The 15,393-nt window shown below is 45.8% G+C and overlaps 1 protein-coding gene across 11 annotated transcripts in view; it reads left to right on the top strand.

Moving 5' to 3' along the window:
* LOC146501191 (titin-like) overlaps positions 1-15,393 on the top strand; it is a 171,660-nt gene that overhangs the window by 4,202 nt on the left and 152,065 nt on the right. For 10 of the 11 annotated variants that reach the window (XM_085135573.1, XM_085135571.1, XM_085135577.1 and 7 more), the window contains exons 2-26: positions 623-726; positions 1,961-2,164; positions 2,526-2,813; positions 2,897-2,982; positions 3,060-3,268; positions 3,421-3,559; positions 4,860-5,120; positions 5,572-5,685; positions 6,064-6,318; positions 6,915-6,977; positions 7,064-7,322; positions 7,538-7,601; positions 7,732-7,932; positions 8,424-8,566; positions 8,752-8,897; positions 9,460-9,687; positions 9,791-10,032; positions 10,126-10,358; positions 10,444-10,608; positions 10,694-10,862; positions 11,057-12,753; positions 12,838-13,119; positions 13,277-13,543; positions 14,170-14,442; positions 14,529-14,792. In XM_085135573.1, coding sequence (XP_084991699.1) covers positions 636-726; positions 1,961-2,164; positions 2,526-2,813; positions 2,897-2,982; positions 3,060-3,268; positions 3,421-3,559; positions 4,860-5,120; positions 5,572-5,685; positions 6,064-6,318; positions 6,915-6,977; positions 7,064-7,322; positions 7,538-7,601; positions 7,732-7,932; positions 8,424-8,566; positions 8,752-8,897; positions 9,460-9,687; positions 9,791-10,032; positions 10,126-10,358; positions 10,444-10,608; positions 10,694-10,862; positions 11,057-12,753; positions 12,838-13,119; positions 13,277-13,543; positions 14,170-14,442; positions 14,529-14,792 — 6,343 coding nt within the window. In that variant the 5' untranslated portion in view covers positions 623-635. The remainder of the gene's footprint in view (positions 1-622; positions 727-1,960; positions 2,165-2,525; positions 2,814-2,896; positions 2,983-3,059; positions 3,269-3,420; positions 3,560-4,859; positions 5,121-5,571; positions 5,686-6,063; positions 6,319-6,914; positions 6,978-7,063; positions 7,323-7,537; positions 7,602-7,731; positions 7,933-8,423; positions 8,567-8,751; positions 8,898-9,459; positions 9,688-9,790; positions 10,033-10,125; positions 10,359-10,443; positions 10,609-10,693; positions 10,863-11,056; positions 12,754-12,837; positions 13,120-13,276; positions 13,544-14,169; positions 14,443-14,528; positions 14,793-15,393) is intronic. The other variant, XM_085135574.1, reaches the window with a different exon arrangement.

Here is a 15,393-nt window from a genome sequence, read left to right as displayed (position 1 = left end):
AACACAGCAGCTAAACTGAAACTCAATCACTGAAGTTTTCTGGAGAAACAACATTATGAGAAGAAGCATCCACAATGCTCCACCTCCGTCTGCTGCTCCACCACCTCGGCTCACCTGCTCCAGCCTGAGGCCGTCTGATTGGCTGTTCTGCTCTCATGTTTCTCTGTATTTGCTCAGATTAGGTTCCACTCCGGTTCCTGCGCTGCTCTGCACGCCCAGCTACACCCAGCTACGCCCAGCTACACCCACAGTTCTCCACACCTTTTGACCCAGTCTGCATCCTCAACCTGGCAGCACTTATTCATCCTTCATCTCACTGCATCGATCTCATGCAGCCATAAAATCTACATATTTGTAAAAACATGTAATCTCGTGTTTGTCCTGCAACGACTGAAACAATAAAGTGAAAATCTGATGATTTTTTCATTCGTTTTAAAAAGGCTGCAGGTTTGTTTGTATCTGCAGCTGTTAGTGGCTGCTCTACTCCTGCACTGCTTTAGTGGCAGCAGGTGGAGAATTAGCTCCACCTGCTGCTGATCTGTCAGTGTCTCTGCCAGTGAAACCATTTCAAGCCTGCTGCTGTTTTCTTTATTCTGGGCTGATCACCTCGTTTGTGTTCCAGGGTGCCGATCATCATGTCAACTCAAGCGCCGACGTTCACGCAGCCGCTACAGAGCGTCGTGGCACTGGAGGGTAGTGCCGCCACGTTCGAGGCTCAAGTTAGTGGTAAGAGAAACGTTGTGCAGAGGATGATGTTTGACGCTGTTGTGATTTACACTGAATGAGCAGATGTTGGACTTCATTAGTCAGAAAGGAGAGAAATAATGTTAAAGTTCATATAAAAGCTGTTAGACATTGAAGTCATGCAGCTGATCCAGAGGTTCACTGCAGACTGTGCAACATGCATATCTGGACTCTTTGTATTTATAGAGAGAAATGATGGACTTTTGAGGGTTGAATGTTCTCGTCACCTTTCTTTTCTCGTGGCGAGCGAGGCTTTTACAGGCTGCTGCTGCTTTCAGGGACATTCTGACATTTGGGAGGTCGGAGTCAATGCCTGTGATAAAAATAAAGGTGACAGAATTTCAGCAGATGCCTTTCCCTTTCAGGAACTCAGGGGAAGCATGTGCCAACATTTACACAGACAGCTCCTGATTGGCTCTTCAGCCTTTCTCAGTTTTCTGTTTTAAGTCCAAACAGCCGAACCACAGGGAGCTGCATTGCTGCATTGCTGCATTGCTGCTTGCTATTGGTGGCAGTGTTTGAGGGGAGAACAGTCTGCTTCTTGATGCTTTGACCCAATGATTGCTTGACTTAAAAGGAGAAATGTCATTTAAGTTTAAGCAGTGAGTATAAAAGCAGCCGTCCTTTATTCTCCTGACAGACTGGTGCAATCAGTCACACAGGGACGGCTCTGCAGGTCGAGCTAGGCGACGATAAAGCCACATGAAGGAAACTTATGAAGCTTCTGAAGTTTAGTCTCGATTCTTTCATGATTAACCAGGTAAAACAAACCTGATAGTGACGTTTTCCTGACTTCATCTCACTGACGGTCTCATGATTCAAAAGAGTTACATTTGTTGTATTGATCGTAGTTCTTATTTCCTTTAAAGCTCTCGTATCTTTTAAACAGTAATCGTATTTTTAAATCCATCAGACACAAAATCAAAATTTGATCCCAGTTTTAAAATGTTTAATTTCTACTTGAGCTAAATGACATTTTCAGTTTCTACATTTTTAAACAATTTGAAAACCTCACGTGAACAACGTTAATCTTAAAGATGATTTTTTAAATTTCAAATAAAAAGTTGAACATTTGCTAAACTGTTAATAAAGTTTCTCCCACTCGTTCGTCGTTTGCTTTTCCTTTCACTGACCTTGTGGCTCAGGTCTCAGTCCCGGATCCTTTGGTGCATGTTGGTTTGTGGGTTCTCCGACAGTCTCATTCATCTCTTTGCAGGTTCTCCAGTTCCTGAGGTGAGCTGGTTCCGTGATGGCCAGGTACTTTCTGCTGCCGCTCTGCCCGGCGTTCAGATCTCGTTCAGCGATGGCCGCGCTGTTCTGAGGATTCCTGCTGTGACCGCCGCGCACAGCGGACGATTTTCTGTCAGAGCCACCAACGGTGCTGGACAAGCCACAAGCACAGCCGAACTCTTAGTTACAGGTGAGCTCACCTCACCTCAGGAGGACTTCAGGTGTTAACTAAAGTACTTCTGCTCCATGAACATAAAAAAAGCTGCTACAAACAGCAAATTTTAATGTATAAATTTTGATATTTCTAGATTGTAAAGAAGGTTAATTTGTGTATATGTTATCACTTAGCTGGATAAACAGCAGTGGAGAACGGTCGGCAGACGGTGCAACATCATGAGCTGATTTTTAACACCCGTCTGAATCAAACTGAAAACAAACTGTTATATGTGTCTGTTTTCTAAAAAGTCATAAACTGGCTTTATTTTATTGTGTACTTGCACAACGAATGCTGAGATCAGCTGATATAAAGCGACCTGTACCTCCTTCTCCAGCGGAGACGGTGCCTCCGAGCTTCATTCAGAGACTACAGAGCTCCACGGTGAGACAGGGCAGCCAGGTGAGGCTGGATGTTCGCGTCACCGGGATCCCCGCACCTGTGGTAAAGTTCTACAGAGAAGGGGCCGAGATCCAGAGCTCCACCGACTTCAGGATCATCCAGGACGGAGACCTGCACAGCTTGCTGATCGCTGAAGCCTTCCCAGAGGATTCTGGGACGTATTCAGTGACAGCCACCAACAGCAGCGGACGGGCCACCTCCACAGCCGAACTGCTGGTTCAGGGTAAGAACCGCTCATCTCTGCTGCTTCTTCCTTTTGGAAATTGCTTTGATGACAAACACAGACTAAAGAAGAGACATTTTCAGGCGAAGAAGCCGTTCCAGCAAAGAAAACAAAGACCTTGATTTCAACCGCCCAGATTTCAGAGACCCGACACACCAGAGTAGAAAAGGTAAAGAAATCCTCAAAGAAATGTGTTATTGTCTAATTTACTCGTACTTAATCTAACTTCATGCTGTCCGTCCCCAGAAGATGGAGGCCAGTTTCCAGGCCTCCGCCATGATGGAGATGCAGATAGAGGGCGCAGAGCTGGCTCACAAGACTCCACCCAGAGTTCCTCCGAAACCCACATCCAAGTCACCAACTCAGCCATCACTGGTGGCCAAGGTGACCGGGGGACGGCAACAGTCACCGTCACCTGTCAGACATGTGAAGGCACCCACACCCACGCCTGTCAGGTGGGTAGAGTCTGGGAGGGGTTATTTGCCTGTTCGTAACTTTTACATGGAAAGAAGTCAGCGAATGATTACTGACAGAGATCTGCTGATCCGGTGTGCTCGATGAATAAACCAATCAGGGCAGCCGTGTAACTCTCAGTCTCACCTTTCAGGGCGGTCCCGCCCCCTATCACCGCACACAAGCAGGCCGCCGGGGACGTCCTCCCGCCCTGGAAGCAGGAAGACTACGTGGCCGAGGGCAGGACTGTCACTCAGTTGGTCCGGGAGCAGCAGGTCACCATGGTCAAACAGGTGAGGGCTGGCATCCCTGGGGTAGCGCGACATATTCCCCTCCACAGATGAACCACTCCAGGAGACGCTTCACAAAAATGGGCATTTTCAATTAAACGTGAGGTTCCCAGATTCCTGAGTCTTTCTTCTGCGTTACCATCAGCTCCCCGACTGTGTTTGGTCATGAAATGTTACTTCCACTCCTCTATTTGTGACGCTCATGTCTCACAGCCTCTGCGGTGGATTTCAGGTCCTTGTTTAAAGGTATTACAGGTTTACTCTGAAAAACAGAACCCGCCATCCACCTTCCTCCACCTTACAGCCAATTCTTCTCCATGTGTTCCTTGTTTTAATGTGCCTGAATGTTTGCCCTGCTCATAGTCACATCATTGGCACAGCATCACACAGCAGTCTGAACATTTGGTCTTTGACATGAAAAGAGAATCATCTGAAGCTGATGATGTGAGTTTCACCCTGGATGATGAGGGATGGGACATCTCTGCAGGCTGTAACTGTAACTTCTTTCAGCCCCACACAGATTCATACGGTGAAGGGGAAACATGTGAAAACATCTTTACTCACAGAAGAGGAGGAAAACACCCTCAAAGTGCTGTGTCCTCTGTGTTTAACCACAACACTTTAGCACCTGTTTCCAGTAGAGAGCAGCTGACGATGCTGAATACCTGATGTCCTCCTGATGTGTCTGAGATCGCTTCAGCTCAACTCAGGAGACTGGTCCTATTGTTTTATTGTATCGCCACAAGATTGTGGCTGTTTGCAGCTAACGTCACTGCTGACAAACAGATGAACCAATGTGCTGTCTTCAAATGACTTTAAACCTTTAAAGGGGTCAGGCTTTAAAAACCGGTTCAGGTGTTGATGTCAGTCATTATCTCTGTGCAAACCTGTTCTTATGTAATTATGAGTTTTGACATTTGGGATTCCCTCAGAAGCAGGCAAGTGTCGAGCAGTATAATAAAGCAGTAGATTAAGCAGTACCTTATTATCTCATCTGGATAACTGGAGTCAGGCTAAGCTTTGCAAAGAACTGGAAGCTGGGGAGACAGCTAATCTGTCTCTGCCCGTAGTCCAAGATCTGCCTCTGAAGCTCATTCAATAGCCTCTTGTTTATTGGACAACCATCCAGCCCAGAGTTTTAGACCTGCGTTAATAGAGTCAAGCTAACTAAACCAAGTCTATATGCAAATAATAAATCAGGTCTTTCTCCCAGCTCTGTATTTTTCTTTGAACGAGGGGATGGAGATACCTGCCTGTTTCTGTACCGCTGTGCTGGATGTCCTGAGATCTGTTGTGTCTCCAGGCTGAGGGAGGGAAAAGAGCGGGGGCAGTGGCCACCGTGGTGGCTGCCGTCGACCTCGCTCGTGTCCGTCAGCCCGCGCTTGTCGAGGGAGGTCGAGCTGAAGAGGACGAGGCCGTAGAGGCGGACTTAAGGCAGCAGGCCGCCGCCGTGGCTGCTGATCAAAGCTATCAAGCTGCTTTGACATCAACAAGAGTGCAAAGTGGGCTCATGCTTTCTACTGCTCAGGAGTTTACACGTGAAGCAGCCACGCTGCAGCCTCAGGTTAGCTAGGCCTCCAGTGAACAACGATTACCAAGAGATTTGACCAAACTACCAGCAGATTTGAATTCTTTCCTTTATTTGTTATTTTGGTATTTTACTCAGCCCCCCCCCCCCCCTTTGCTGAAGAGAACAGATGGATGTTTTATTTTCCATCAAAATGAAAAAGTTACAAAAATGATTTTGCACAATTACAAAAAGTATCTCAGAAAAAACAGTCCATGTGTCCCATCAATTATTTAATTATGTATCAAGTGTGTCTTTGGGCAAAGTCTCGTTTGAATTATTTGGTGACTAATGACCGAGTCATCTCTGTGAGGTCACCTCGTAGTCAACCATAACAAAGACATTTAAGCACAAATCTCTTGATAATCACAAAGTCATCTTCTAAATATACTGTGCAGATTTTAAAATCCTCCTGAGGTTCTGACTCTCGTTGTGTTGGTTGCTCCAGATTCAGGGAGTGACAGAAATCTGCTCCCGTGTGGACACTGGTCTCGCCCCGTCTCCAGTTCCACAATTCACAGTTTCTAAAGTGTCTGTCCCAAAACTCGAGTCTAGCAGTGAGGTAAGACAGGAGGCATCAGGCGAGCTGTGGAAAATAATCATGTGACAGGACCGTTGCTGTGGCAAGCTTATTCAACTGCTGATTGGCTGAAATGCAAACTTGTGTTTTAATGCAGTGTCAACGTGATCAAATATTATCCATAAAATAACTAAATCAATCCTCCCTTAACCTTCTTTTGCTTCATCCCCTTATTTAATAAACGTGATTGATCCAGTACCTTCTATTAATCCATCTTAATTAAATCCATCTGACCTGTTGTAGCATTAATCAGACTAACGTGCCATAGCTCCTCTGTGCTGTGGTTTAACACACATTTCAGAAAAGACTCAACAGTATGTTCTCGATGACGGTGTGGCTCTTCCTCTTTGGGTCGGTCAGGTTTCCATCGCCGGCTCGGCCATGGCCACTCTGCACAAAGAGTTATCCTCGTCTTCTGCCACTATTCGAAAGATCATCAAGCCTGTCAAGTCTCCCAGTCCATCTCGCAGAGTAGCAGAGACCAGAGAGATGCTGGAGACCGTCCCACCACCGTTCAAACACTTCACTGACAAATATCAGAGTCGCTCTGAGTTACAGACCGGGGTGGTGTACTCGGGCAGACTGGAGAGAATGTATGAGGACTGGGGAGCCCAGGTTTGTAATGTCGCTCAGAGAGCTGGGTCTAAACAGGACAAGAAAACCTGATTATACGATCCGTTAGCTGCCAACAGCTGGCCAAAGTATCGTGAATTTTATCAGATATTTTCAAGATGATGAATCCTAATACGAGCTGCCTGATGAGATCCTCGTTCACAGGCTGAAAACCTCTATTTGAACTCTGGAAAAATCTGAAAGGGCAGAAGTTCCTGTTACCCCGGTTTGAATGCTCCTCATTTCAGTGACATTTCCACCATTTATTAGACTAAAGAACAGCTGAAGAACAATGTTGTGGGACACAGGTCATACTTCTGGTTTTTACAACTTCTCTTGATGGTTTTCTTGATTTCTGTGAAAATCCATGATTAAATATCGCTGTAATAAACTTTAACTGGCTTCTCCATGCTATTGACAACCTCATTCTCACCTCTGCAGCCCATCCAGCCTTCCCTCCATCATATGTGCTGTGTCATCTCTTCTTCATCGTGTGTGTGTGTTGGTTGTTTCTGTCAGTGTCCATGTGTGGGATCGTAGAAACAGCTGCTGTAGTTTTTCAGCCTGATGTTCCCAACATACCTGTGAATATCTTCCAGGTGGTGGAGGCAGCTGCGGTGCCTTCTGCCGGTGGTGCTGTGGTCCCTCCCACGCTGATGTCTGTGAGTGGACTGCCCTCAGATCACATGTCCACTCTGTTTAGGGAAACAGACCTTTTTGTAAAGGTGTTGTGATATTTTTTGTGCAGGGATTGAAGAACACGAATGTGATCGAGGGCGAGTCTGTGACCCTGGAGTGCCAGATCAGCGGTCAGCCCGCCCCCATCGTTATGTGGTTCAGAGAGGACTACAAGATTGAGAGCTCCATTGATTTCCAGATCACCTACGAGAGTGGATTTGCCAGACTGGTGATCCGTGAAGCATTCGCTGAAGACAGCGGCCGCTTCACCTGCACAGCTACCAATGAGGCGGGAACTGTCAGCACGTCCTGTTACCTGCTTGTCCAGGGTCAGTGCAAGCAGGATGCAGCGTCACTCACGCAGCACGTTCTCAGTAATCTTCTTGCTGTAACATACTGAGGAACGAGCGTGTCCAGCAGATATCAGGATAACTTTAATTTGAGCCCTTTTTTCCTCAGAGACTGTTCACATGCATAATCTCATCCCGTCTATACGTTCTGCATGTTCATGCGTTTACAGTGATGAACTGTCTTTCCCCACCAGTGTCTGAAGACATCGAGAGCAGAGAGGAGATTGCTGTTGTTACAGAACATGTTGAAACTGCTCAGTGAGTAAAGTTTGAGCTACATTCATCGAGTGAAATCGTCAAACATATCGGTTTCTTATTTTACATCCCTGAAACGGATGACAGGCGGTACAGGTTGGGCCTGAAAATAAGGAAACATTTTTATTTCCAGATTAAGAGAAACCAGAGAGGAGACCCAGGTGAGCATGGTGGAGTCGGAGACTGCTGCTGCTGCTCCCTTCTTCATCAAGAAACCAACCATCCAGAAGCTAGTGGAGGGTGGAAGTGTTGTGTTTGAGTGTCAGATTGGGGGGAGCCCCAAACCACACATCATCTGGAAGAAGAGTGGAGTCCCACTCACTACCGGATACAGGTGAGTCATACCTGTGCTCAGGTTTTCACTGTCCTTACATGGAAACCTTTTTATCTGACGTGTGAATGAGCTGTAAAATCCCCGAACTCAAGGACTAAAGTGCTAAAGTAAAACTGTAAAACTGTAAGAAATGAACTCGTCATTAGAGCTCAGCTTTCTACCAGAATACACAACTCGGACCCCCCCTCTCAAACCCAACTGACACCAATCCTAAAGTCCCCGTCAGATATAACACAGGATTAGCAAACATCTGGTTCATGGTTCAGCTGAGGTCAAGTGTCTCACCCAGCAATGAGCCACCAGCACATTAAGCTACAGCTCTCGTTCCTGCATTGAGCTCAATCCCTTTAGACCTGAATGCATGATTTTATCTTCAGTGGGCTCTTAGGTAAGACTAAGTATGGGTAAAATATTAGGACACTGTTTGCTCCTATTGTGATACAACACGCCGCAGCCTTCAGGGGCCTGTAATGCTCATTCCCCTCCATCAGATACAAAGTTGCCTACAAGAAGGAGACTGGAGAGTGCCGTTTAGAGATCTCCATGACCTTCGCCGATGACGCTGGAGAATATGCCGTGTTTGCCAAGAATAAGCTTGGAGAAGTCTCTGCCTCCGCCAGTCTGCTGGAGGAAGGTCAGTAAATACTGCAGTGATGGCAAACTGCTGTCCTAGAGATATAACACAAGGAGCAGAGATAAAGGGACTGTCCGTGGACATTATGCCGTACAGCTGATGCAGAAACAGTTAGCTTGCACAGTCCTTAAAGAGATGATGGAAACTACTTGAACTCATAGGATTGTTTTTTTTTTTGCCAACAGAGGAATATGAAGCCTACATGAAGAAACAGGAAGCAATGTTTAAGACTGAAGTGACATCCATTGTGCAAGAGCCCAAGGTGGGAGATATCCCCCCTGTCACTGTTACAACAATGGAGAAGATAACCACCACCATTATCTCTGGACAGGTAGAGAATCCTTAGCTGTGATCATAATACAAACATGTCAAAGCCATCATAAGGAACGAGAGGGTTATATGGAGTGTTTGTCACTGTCCTGTGTAATAGTTCATATGAGCTCCAGTGAGCTGTTTACAAGAACAGGCTGGAGATGCCACAAAGTCTCAAATCCTGATAGAACAGTTAGCATGTGGACACCTCTATCATTTTGTGTGCATATATCACATCATGACGATGAGCACAGCACTAACTTAAGTAAGCACTTTACCTTGAGATTAAGTAAAAAGCTGGGGTCCCTGTAGCTGCAGATACTGCTGTTGTCAGTAGTATCTGCAGCTGATATTGTAATTCAGAGCGCACTGTCAGACTGGTTGACTATCCAGCTTTAGTAAAGCCTTTATGTGCCTTTAAATATGCGTTAAATATGCACGTTATTGGGAAGAAAATGTAATAACCGATGCATAAAAATTAAAGCAAGCATAAAAATCATCATTTCCGTAATCTACAAAGACCTTTCCTTGGGCTTGACTATGATCAGGACCCACTGACTGACATCATATCATATCTGCAGGAATTCCATCTGTCTGTCATCGAGCAGAGGATCATCCAGGAGATTGAGTTTACCATTATGAAAATCAGCTACAGAGAGATTGTGACAGAGGACGGAGAGTTGATGGTGACTGCCACAGAGACTGAGGCGGTACAGCCAGCCTTTGACACTCCAGTGAAAAGTTACAGGATCATGGAGGGGATGAGCGTTACTTTCCACTGCAAGATGTCTGGAATGCCGCTCCCCAAGGTGCTGAATCTTTAAGAAATATGGCACAATTAGAGAAATGGTCTTGAAATACATAAAAAGTAGAGTTCACATGATTTTACGATCACGTCGTATCTCTTGACAGATTGCTTGGTTCAAAGATGGCCAGCGTATTAGGGCTGGAGACCATTACCAAATAGAGGTTCTTCAGGATGGACGGGCCAGCCTTCGCCTGCCTGTAGTGATACCCGAAGATGAAGGCGTGTACACCGCGTTTGCCACCAACATGAAGGGTAATGCTGTCAGTTCTGGGAAGCTCTATGTGGAGCCATGTGAAACAGTAACACCTCAGCAATTCACACCACAGCCAGCAGTGCAGAGGATCAGGTAAAGCTTTTCTTGAACAACAGAGACATTCACAAAGCTTGAAACAGGGAACACTGACGATAAGGGAAATGACAAGGATGAATACTTTCTCAGGTCCACATCTCCTCGCTCTCTGAGCCGCTCACCTGGCCGTTCTCCCAGTCGTTCACCTGGACGTTCTCCTGCTCGTCGGCTAGATGAGACTGATGAGGCTCAGCTAGAAAGACTCTACAAGCCTGTTTTTGTCATGAAGCCTTCATCATATAAATGTTCTGAGGGACAAACTGCCAGATTTGACCTGAAGGTTGTGGGCAGACCAATGCCTGAGACGTACTGGTTCCACAATGGTGAGTACAACAAAGAGGAGATCTTCAAAAAGAGTTTGAACAAAATTTGTTGATCTCACAAGCGATTCAACTATCTTCCTCTCAGGACAACAAACAGTTAGTGACCACACCCACAAGATCGTGGTTAAAGAGGATGGCACTCAGTCCCTGATCATCGTCCCAGCTTTGCCACAAGACTCCGGGGAGTGGACTGTGGTGGCTCAGAACAGAGCTGGACGCACATCCATCTCCGTCACTCTCGCTGTTGATGGTAAGAATGCAACTTCATATTCTCTCAACGTGAAGTTTCTTGTTGTTGGGGGATCGGCTTACTTTCATTTAACTTTCTTTCTCAGCCAAGGAAACCCTGGTGCGTCCACAGTTCACTGAGAAACTGAGGAACATCAGTGTGAAGCAGGGCACGCTGGTTGAACTGGCTGTCAAAGCCATTGGAAACCCACTGCCTGATATCGTCTGGCTGAAGAACAGCGACATCATCACCCCACACAAGCACCCAAGCATCAAGTATGTTCTGTGACTTTAAATGTAGATCACATCTGTTGGCTTCAATGACCTTGATGCAGCAACACACTTTTTTAATGAAACGCTGCGTTTGTGGAGAGTAAAAGTATTCCTCAAAGCAACCTGAGATTTTCATTTCAATTAAAAACACGTGTCAAATGTCAAAGCTTCTCTAAAGTGAGAATTTGATTTTCCAGGATTGAAGGAACCAGAGGAGAGGCTAAATTCCAGATCCCATCAGCAGCTGGCTCAGACAGCGCCTGGTACACTGCTACAGCCATCAACAAGGCTGGCAGAGATACCACTCGCTGCAGAGTCAATGTTGAGGTGGAATATGCTGAGCCTGAACCAGAGAGGAAACTCATCATTCCCAAAGGAACATACAAAGCCAAAGAGATCGCTCCTCCAGAGGTGGAGCCGCTTCATCTGCGATATGGTCAAGAGCAGTGGGAGGAAGGCGACCTTTATGACAAAGAGAAGCAGCAAAAACCACAGTTCAAGAAGAAGCTGACATCTGTCCGCATGAAGCGCTTCGGTCCAGCTCATTTTGAGTGCAGACTGACTCCTATTGGTGACCCCACGATGGTGGTGGAGTGGCTGCATGACGGCAAACCTCTGGCTGCTGCTAACAGATTGCGCATGGTGAATGAATTTGGTTACTGCAGCCTGGACTATGAAGCCGCTTATGCTAGAGACAGCGGCGTCATTACCTGCAGAGCGACCAACAAGTACGGAGTTGACCAAACCTCAGCCACCCTGATTGTCAAGGATGAGAAGGGCCTTGTTGAGGAAACACAACTTCCTGAAGGAAGGAAAGGTGCCCACCGGATCGATGAGATGGAGCGTTTGGCTCATGAAGGTGGACCTTATGGAGTCACTGCTGAAGAAGAAACAGAGAAGATGAAGCCGGAGATCGTCCTTCTTCCAGAGCCAGTCAGAGTTGTAGAGGGTGAAACGGCTCGATTCCGCTGCAGAGTGACCGGATATCCAACACCAAAAGTTAACTGGTACCTCAATGGACAACTTATCCGCAAAAGCAAGAGATACAGACTTCGCTATGATGGCATTTACTACTTGGAGATAACTGACATCAAATCATATGATTCAGGGGAGGTCAGAGTCGTAGCAGATAACAATCTGGGCTCCATTGAGCACGTCGTAAAACTGGACATTCAGCAGAAGGAGGACTTCAGGACTCATCTGCGCCGCGCCCCTGAGGCTAAGCCAGCCGAGGCTGCACCCGAACCTGGAAAAGTACCATTTGAGGTAGTTAAAGCTGAAAAGCCTACAGAGGACACTCAGCTGAAAGAGGTCGTCAAACTCAAGAAGGCCCAGAGAATTGTCCATGAGAAAGCCAGTGAGGAGTCAGAGGAGCTGAGGAGTAAGTTCAAGCGCAGGACAGAGGAAGGCTATTACGAGTCTATTACCGCAGTGGATCTCAAGTCTCGCAAGAGAGATGACTCCTACGAGGACCTGCTGAGGAAGACAAAGGAGGAACTGCTTCATCGTGCCAAGGAGAAGGAGGAGGCTGAGAAGAAGAAGGAGGAAGAGCGTCGCCAAGTTACTGCCAAGCCTCTAAAACCAGAGAGGGTCAAGCTCTCACCCAGCATGGAAGCGCCAAAGATCCTTGAGCGTATTACCAGCCAGACAGTCGCACAGGGTGACGAAGTCAAGTTTAGAGTCAGAGTTGTCGGCAGACCAGAACCTGAGTGTCAGTGGTTCAAGAATGGCGTTCAGCTGGAGAAGTCTGACCGCGTTTACTGGTACTGGCCCGAGGACCATGTTTGTGAACTGGTGATCAGGGATGTCACAGCAGAGGATTCTGCCAGTGTCATGGTTAAAGCTTCCAGTACTGCTGGAGAGACTTCAAGCCACGCTTTCCTGTTGGTGCAAGGTAACACAGATCTTGATCATGTACATATAATTCTGATTTTAAATCCTGCGTTCTCTGAATAATGCTCTGGTGTCATTTCTGCAGCAAAACAAGTCGTTAACTTCACTCAGAAGTTGGAGGACGTCAGTGCCAAGGAGAAGGATACCGTGGCTACCTTTGAGTGTGAAACCAACGAGCCTTTTGTGAAGGTCAAATGGCTGAAGAATAATGTGGAGATCTTCTCTGGAGACAAATACAGAATGCACTCTGACAGAAAGGTTCACTTCCTGTCTGTGCTGATGATCGAAATGAGGGATGATGCTGAATATGCATGCGTGGCTGTAGAGGATGATACTGTCAGGACAGCCGCCAAGCTTGATGTTGAAGGTGGGTTAGGTTCTTCACGTTCTGTTCATTAGGTAATGAAATCACACAGTTCATTATTAATTATTCCAAATACATAACGGTTACCTCAAGGTACCTTATATGGTATATATATACTCTGTGACTGACTTGAACTCTTGTTGTATTATGTGACCAACAGGAGCTCCTCTGGAGCTGTTAAAGCAGCTGGAGAGCACCGAGGTGCCTGAGACTTACTCCGGAGAGTTTGAATGTATTGTCTCTCGTGAAGATGCTGAAGGCAGCTGGTACTTTGGAAATAATCTGCTGACTCCCGGCAGTAAATACGTCATCTCCTCCCGCCGTGGAAGACACACTCTCTCTGTGAAAGACGTCAAGAAGGAAGACCAGGGAGAATATACCTTCAAAGTGGGCGAGTTTAAGACAAGTGCCTCTCTGAAGATGAAATGTGAGTTGCTGTTCCCACTGAATTGGATATGGATGATGAAACTCTATGGACAGAAGTTATTGTATTTAAGAAGTAAAGTTAAGTCTACTGTTCAGACTACAACAAAATGTGTTAGTGGAATTCGGGCTAACCATCTTCTCCTGTTTGTGGACAAACCATTTCTACTTTCCCTCAAAATACATTTAAATCTAAACGATAGGTTTTTATAAAAGTGCCACAAACCCAATTCCAAAAACGATGCGGTGCTGTGTAAAATAAAAATTAAAAACAGAATACTTTGATTTGCAAATCTTATAAAGCCATATTTTATTCATAATCAAACATAGAAAACATATCAAGGGGTGAGAAAGGTGAGAAAATTAACCATTTTAAGACAAGTTTATTTTGTATTTAAGGCAGCGACATCTCTCAAAAACAGGCCCACGTGTCCCACGGTGTAGCATCGCTGGGTGTTTGGTTGCAGTTTAGCAGCGTGCTGCTCAAACACGAAGGCCTTCCTGAAACTCACGTCTGCATGGAGCAGATGTTCCTCTTAAACCTGTTCATACCTTTCAGCCCCGATGGGGCCTTTCCAGATACACACACATCGCATGTAGAGTGCTAACAGTGACATCTTTATATTTTAGTGCGTCCAGTGACCTTGATGCAGCCTCTGTCTGACATGACCGTCTGCGAGGGTGACATCGCTCAGCTTGAGGTCAAGTTCTCCCAGGAGAATGTTGAAGGAACCTGGATGAAGAAGGGGCAGCCCATCACAGCCTCCAGCCGTGTGCATATAGTTATTGACAAACAAATTCACAAACTCCTCATAGAAGATACAACCAAGGACGACTTTGGGGTGTATTCCTTCGAGGTTCCTGATCATGAAATTTCAACCTCTGCAAAGCTGGTCATTCAGAGTGGGTCACCTCAGATGCACATGTTTTTCTTTAATGACTTTCTGTTTCAAAATAAAATCCTCTAATCAAAATATCTCATCTTGCAGCTATTGGCATCCTGATCCCACTGAAGGACAGTCATGCAATTGAGGGTACAAAGGTTGTCCTAGAGGCAAAGATCTCTGCTCAGGACATCAGCTCAGTCAAATGGTACCACAATGACAACCTGCTGACAGCCAGTGAGCGAATCCAGATGGTGGCAAAGGGAGTCAAGCAGCGCCTGGTTTTCACCAGAACATACGCCTCAGATGAAGGACACTACAAACTGGTGGTTGGCCGAGCTGACACCAGCTGCAGATTCACTGTTGAGCGTACGTTACGCCATTATGAGGTCCAAGCATGTTTTGGAGTTTTACTGCTGTAGTTGCATCATCTATATTCTGGAATGACCTGGAAGCTAAGTTTATGAATCTTTAGGTCTAATAAACCATGACCACCACTAGACACAAGTTTACCTGTAGAAAACTTAAGAAACTACATGAGAGTCATGACATGAGAGTCATGACATGAGAGTCTATGCTTTCAGCTTCCAGAAATCTTACTCAAGCTGATTACCTGAAAAGGGTCACGAATATTTGCTTGGCAACATAAGAAATCGTTTTTCTGCTAAACACAATAGTTTCAGATTCTGCTGAATGCAACTCTCTTTAAAATCATATGAAAACTTGCACCTGCTTCTTACATATACAGTCTGACATGAACATCATGACCTCGTGGCATTTACAAAACTAGAACCAAGCCCATGTGGTGCATCTTTATTATTGAATGAGTCAGATGGATAATTGTGAAAAAGTGAAAGCAAGTCGTCTACATTTCCTACAATTTTATTGTACATGTACAAAAAAAGGGCTATTCTATTCTATTCTATTCTATTCTACTGTACATCAGTTTGAGGCTTAACTATCGTTCTGT

The sequence above is a fragment of the Neolamprologus multifasciatus genome, chromosome 16, assembly GCF_963576455.1.
Source record: "Neolamprologus multifasciatus chromosome 16, fNeoMul1.2, whole genome shotgun sequence".
Classification (NCBI taxonomy): domain Eukaryota; kingdom Metazoa; phylum Chordata; class Actinopteri; order Cichliformes; family Cichlidae; genus Neolamprologus; species Neolamprologus multifasciatus.
The sequence above is the reverse complement of the archived record's forward strand: the minus strand, read 5'-3'. Positions and strand labels throughout refer to the sequence as shown.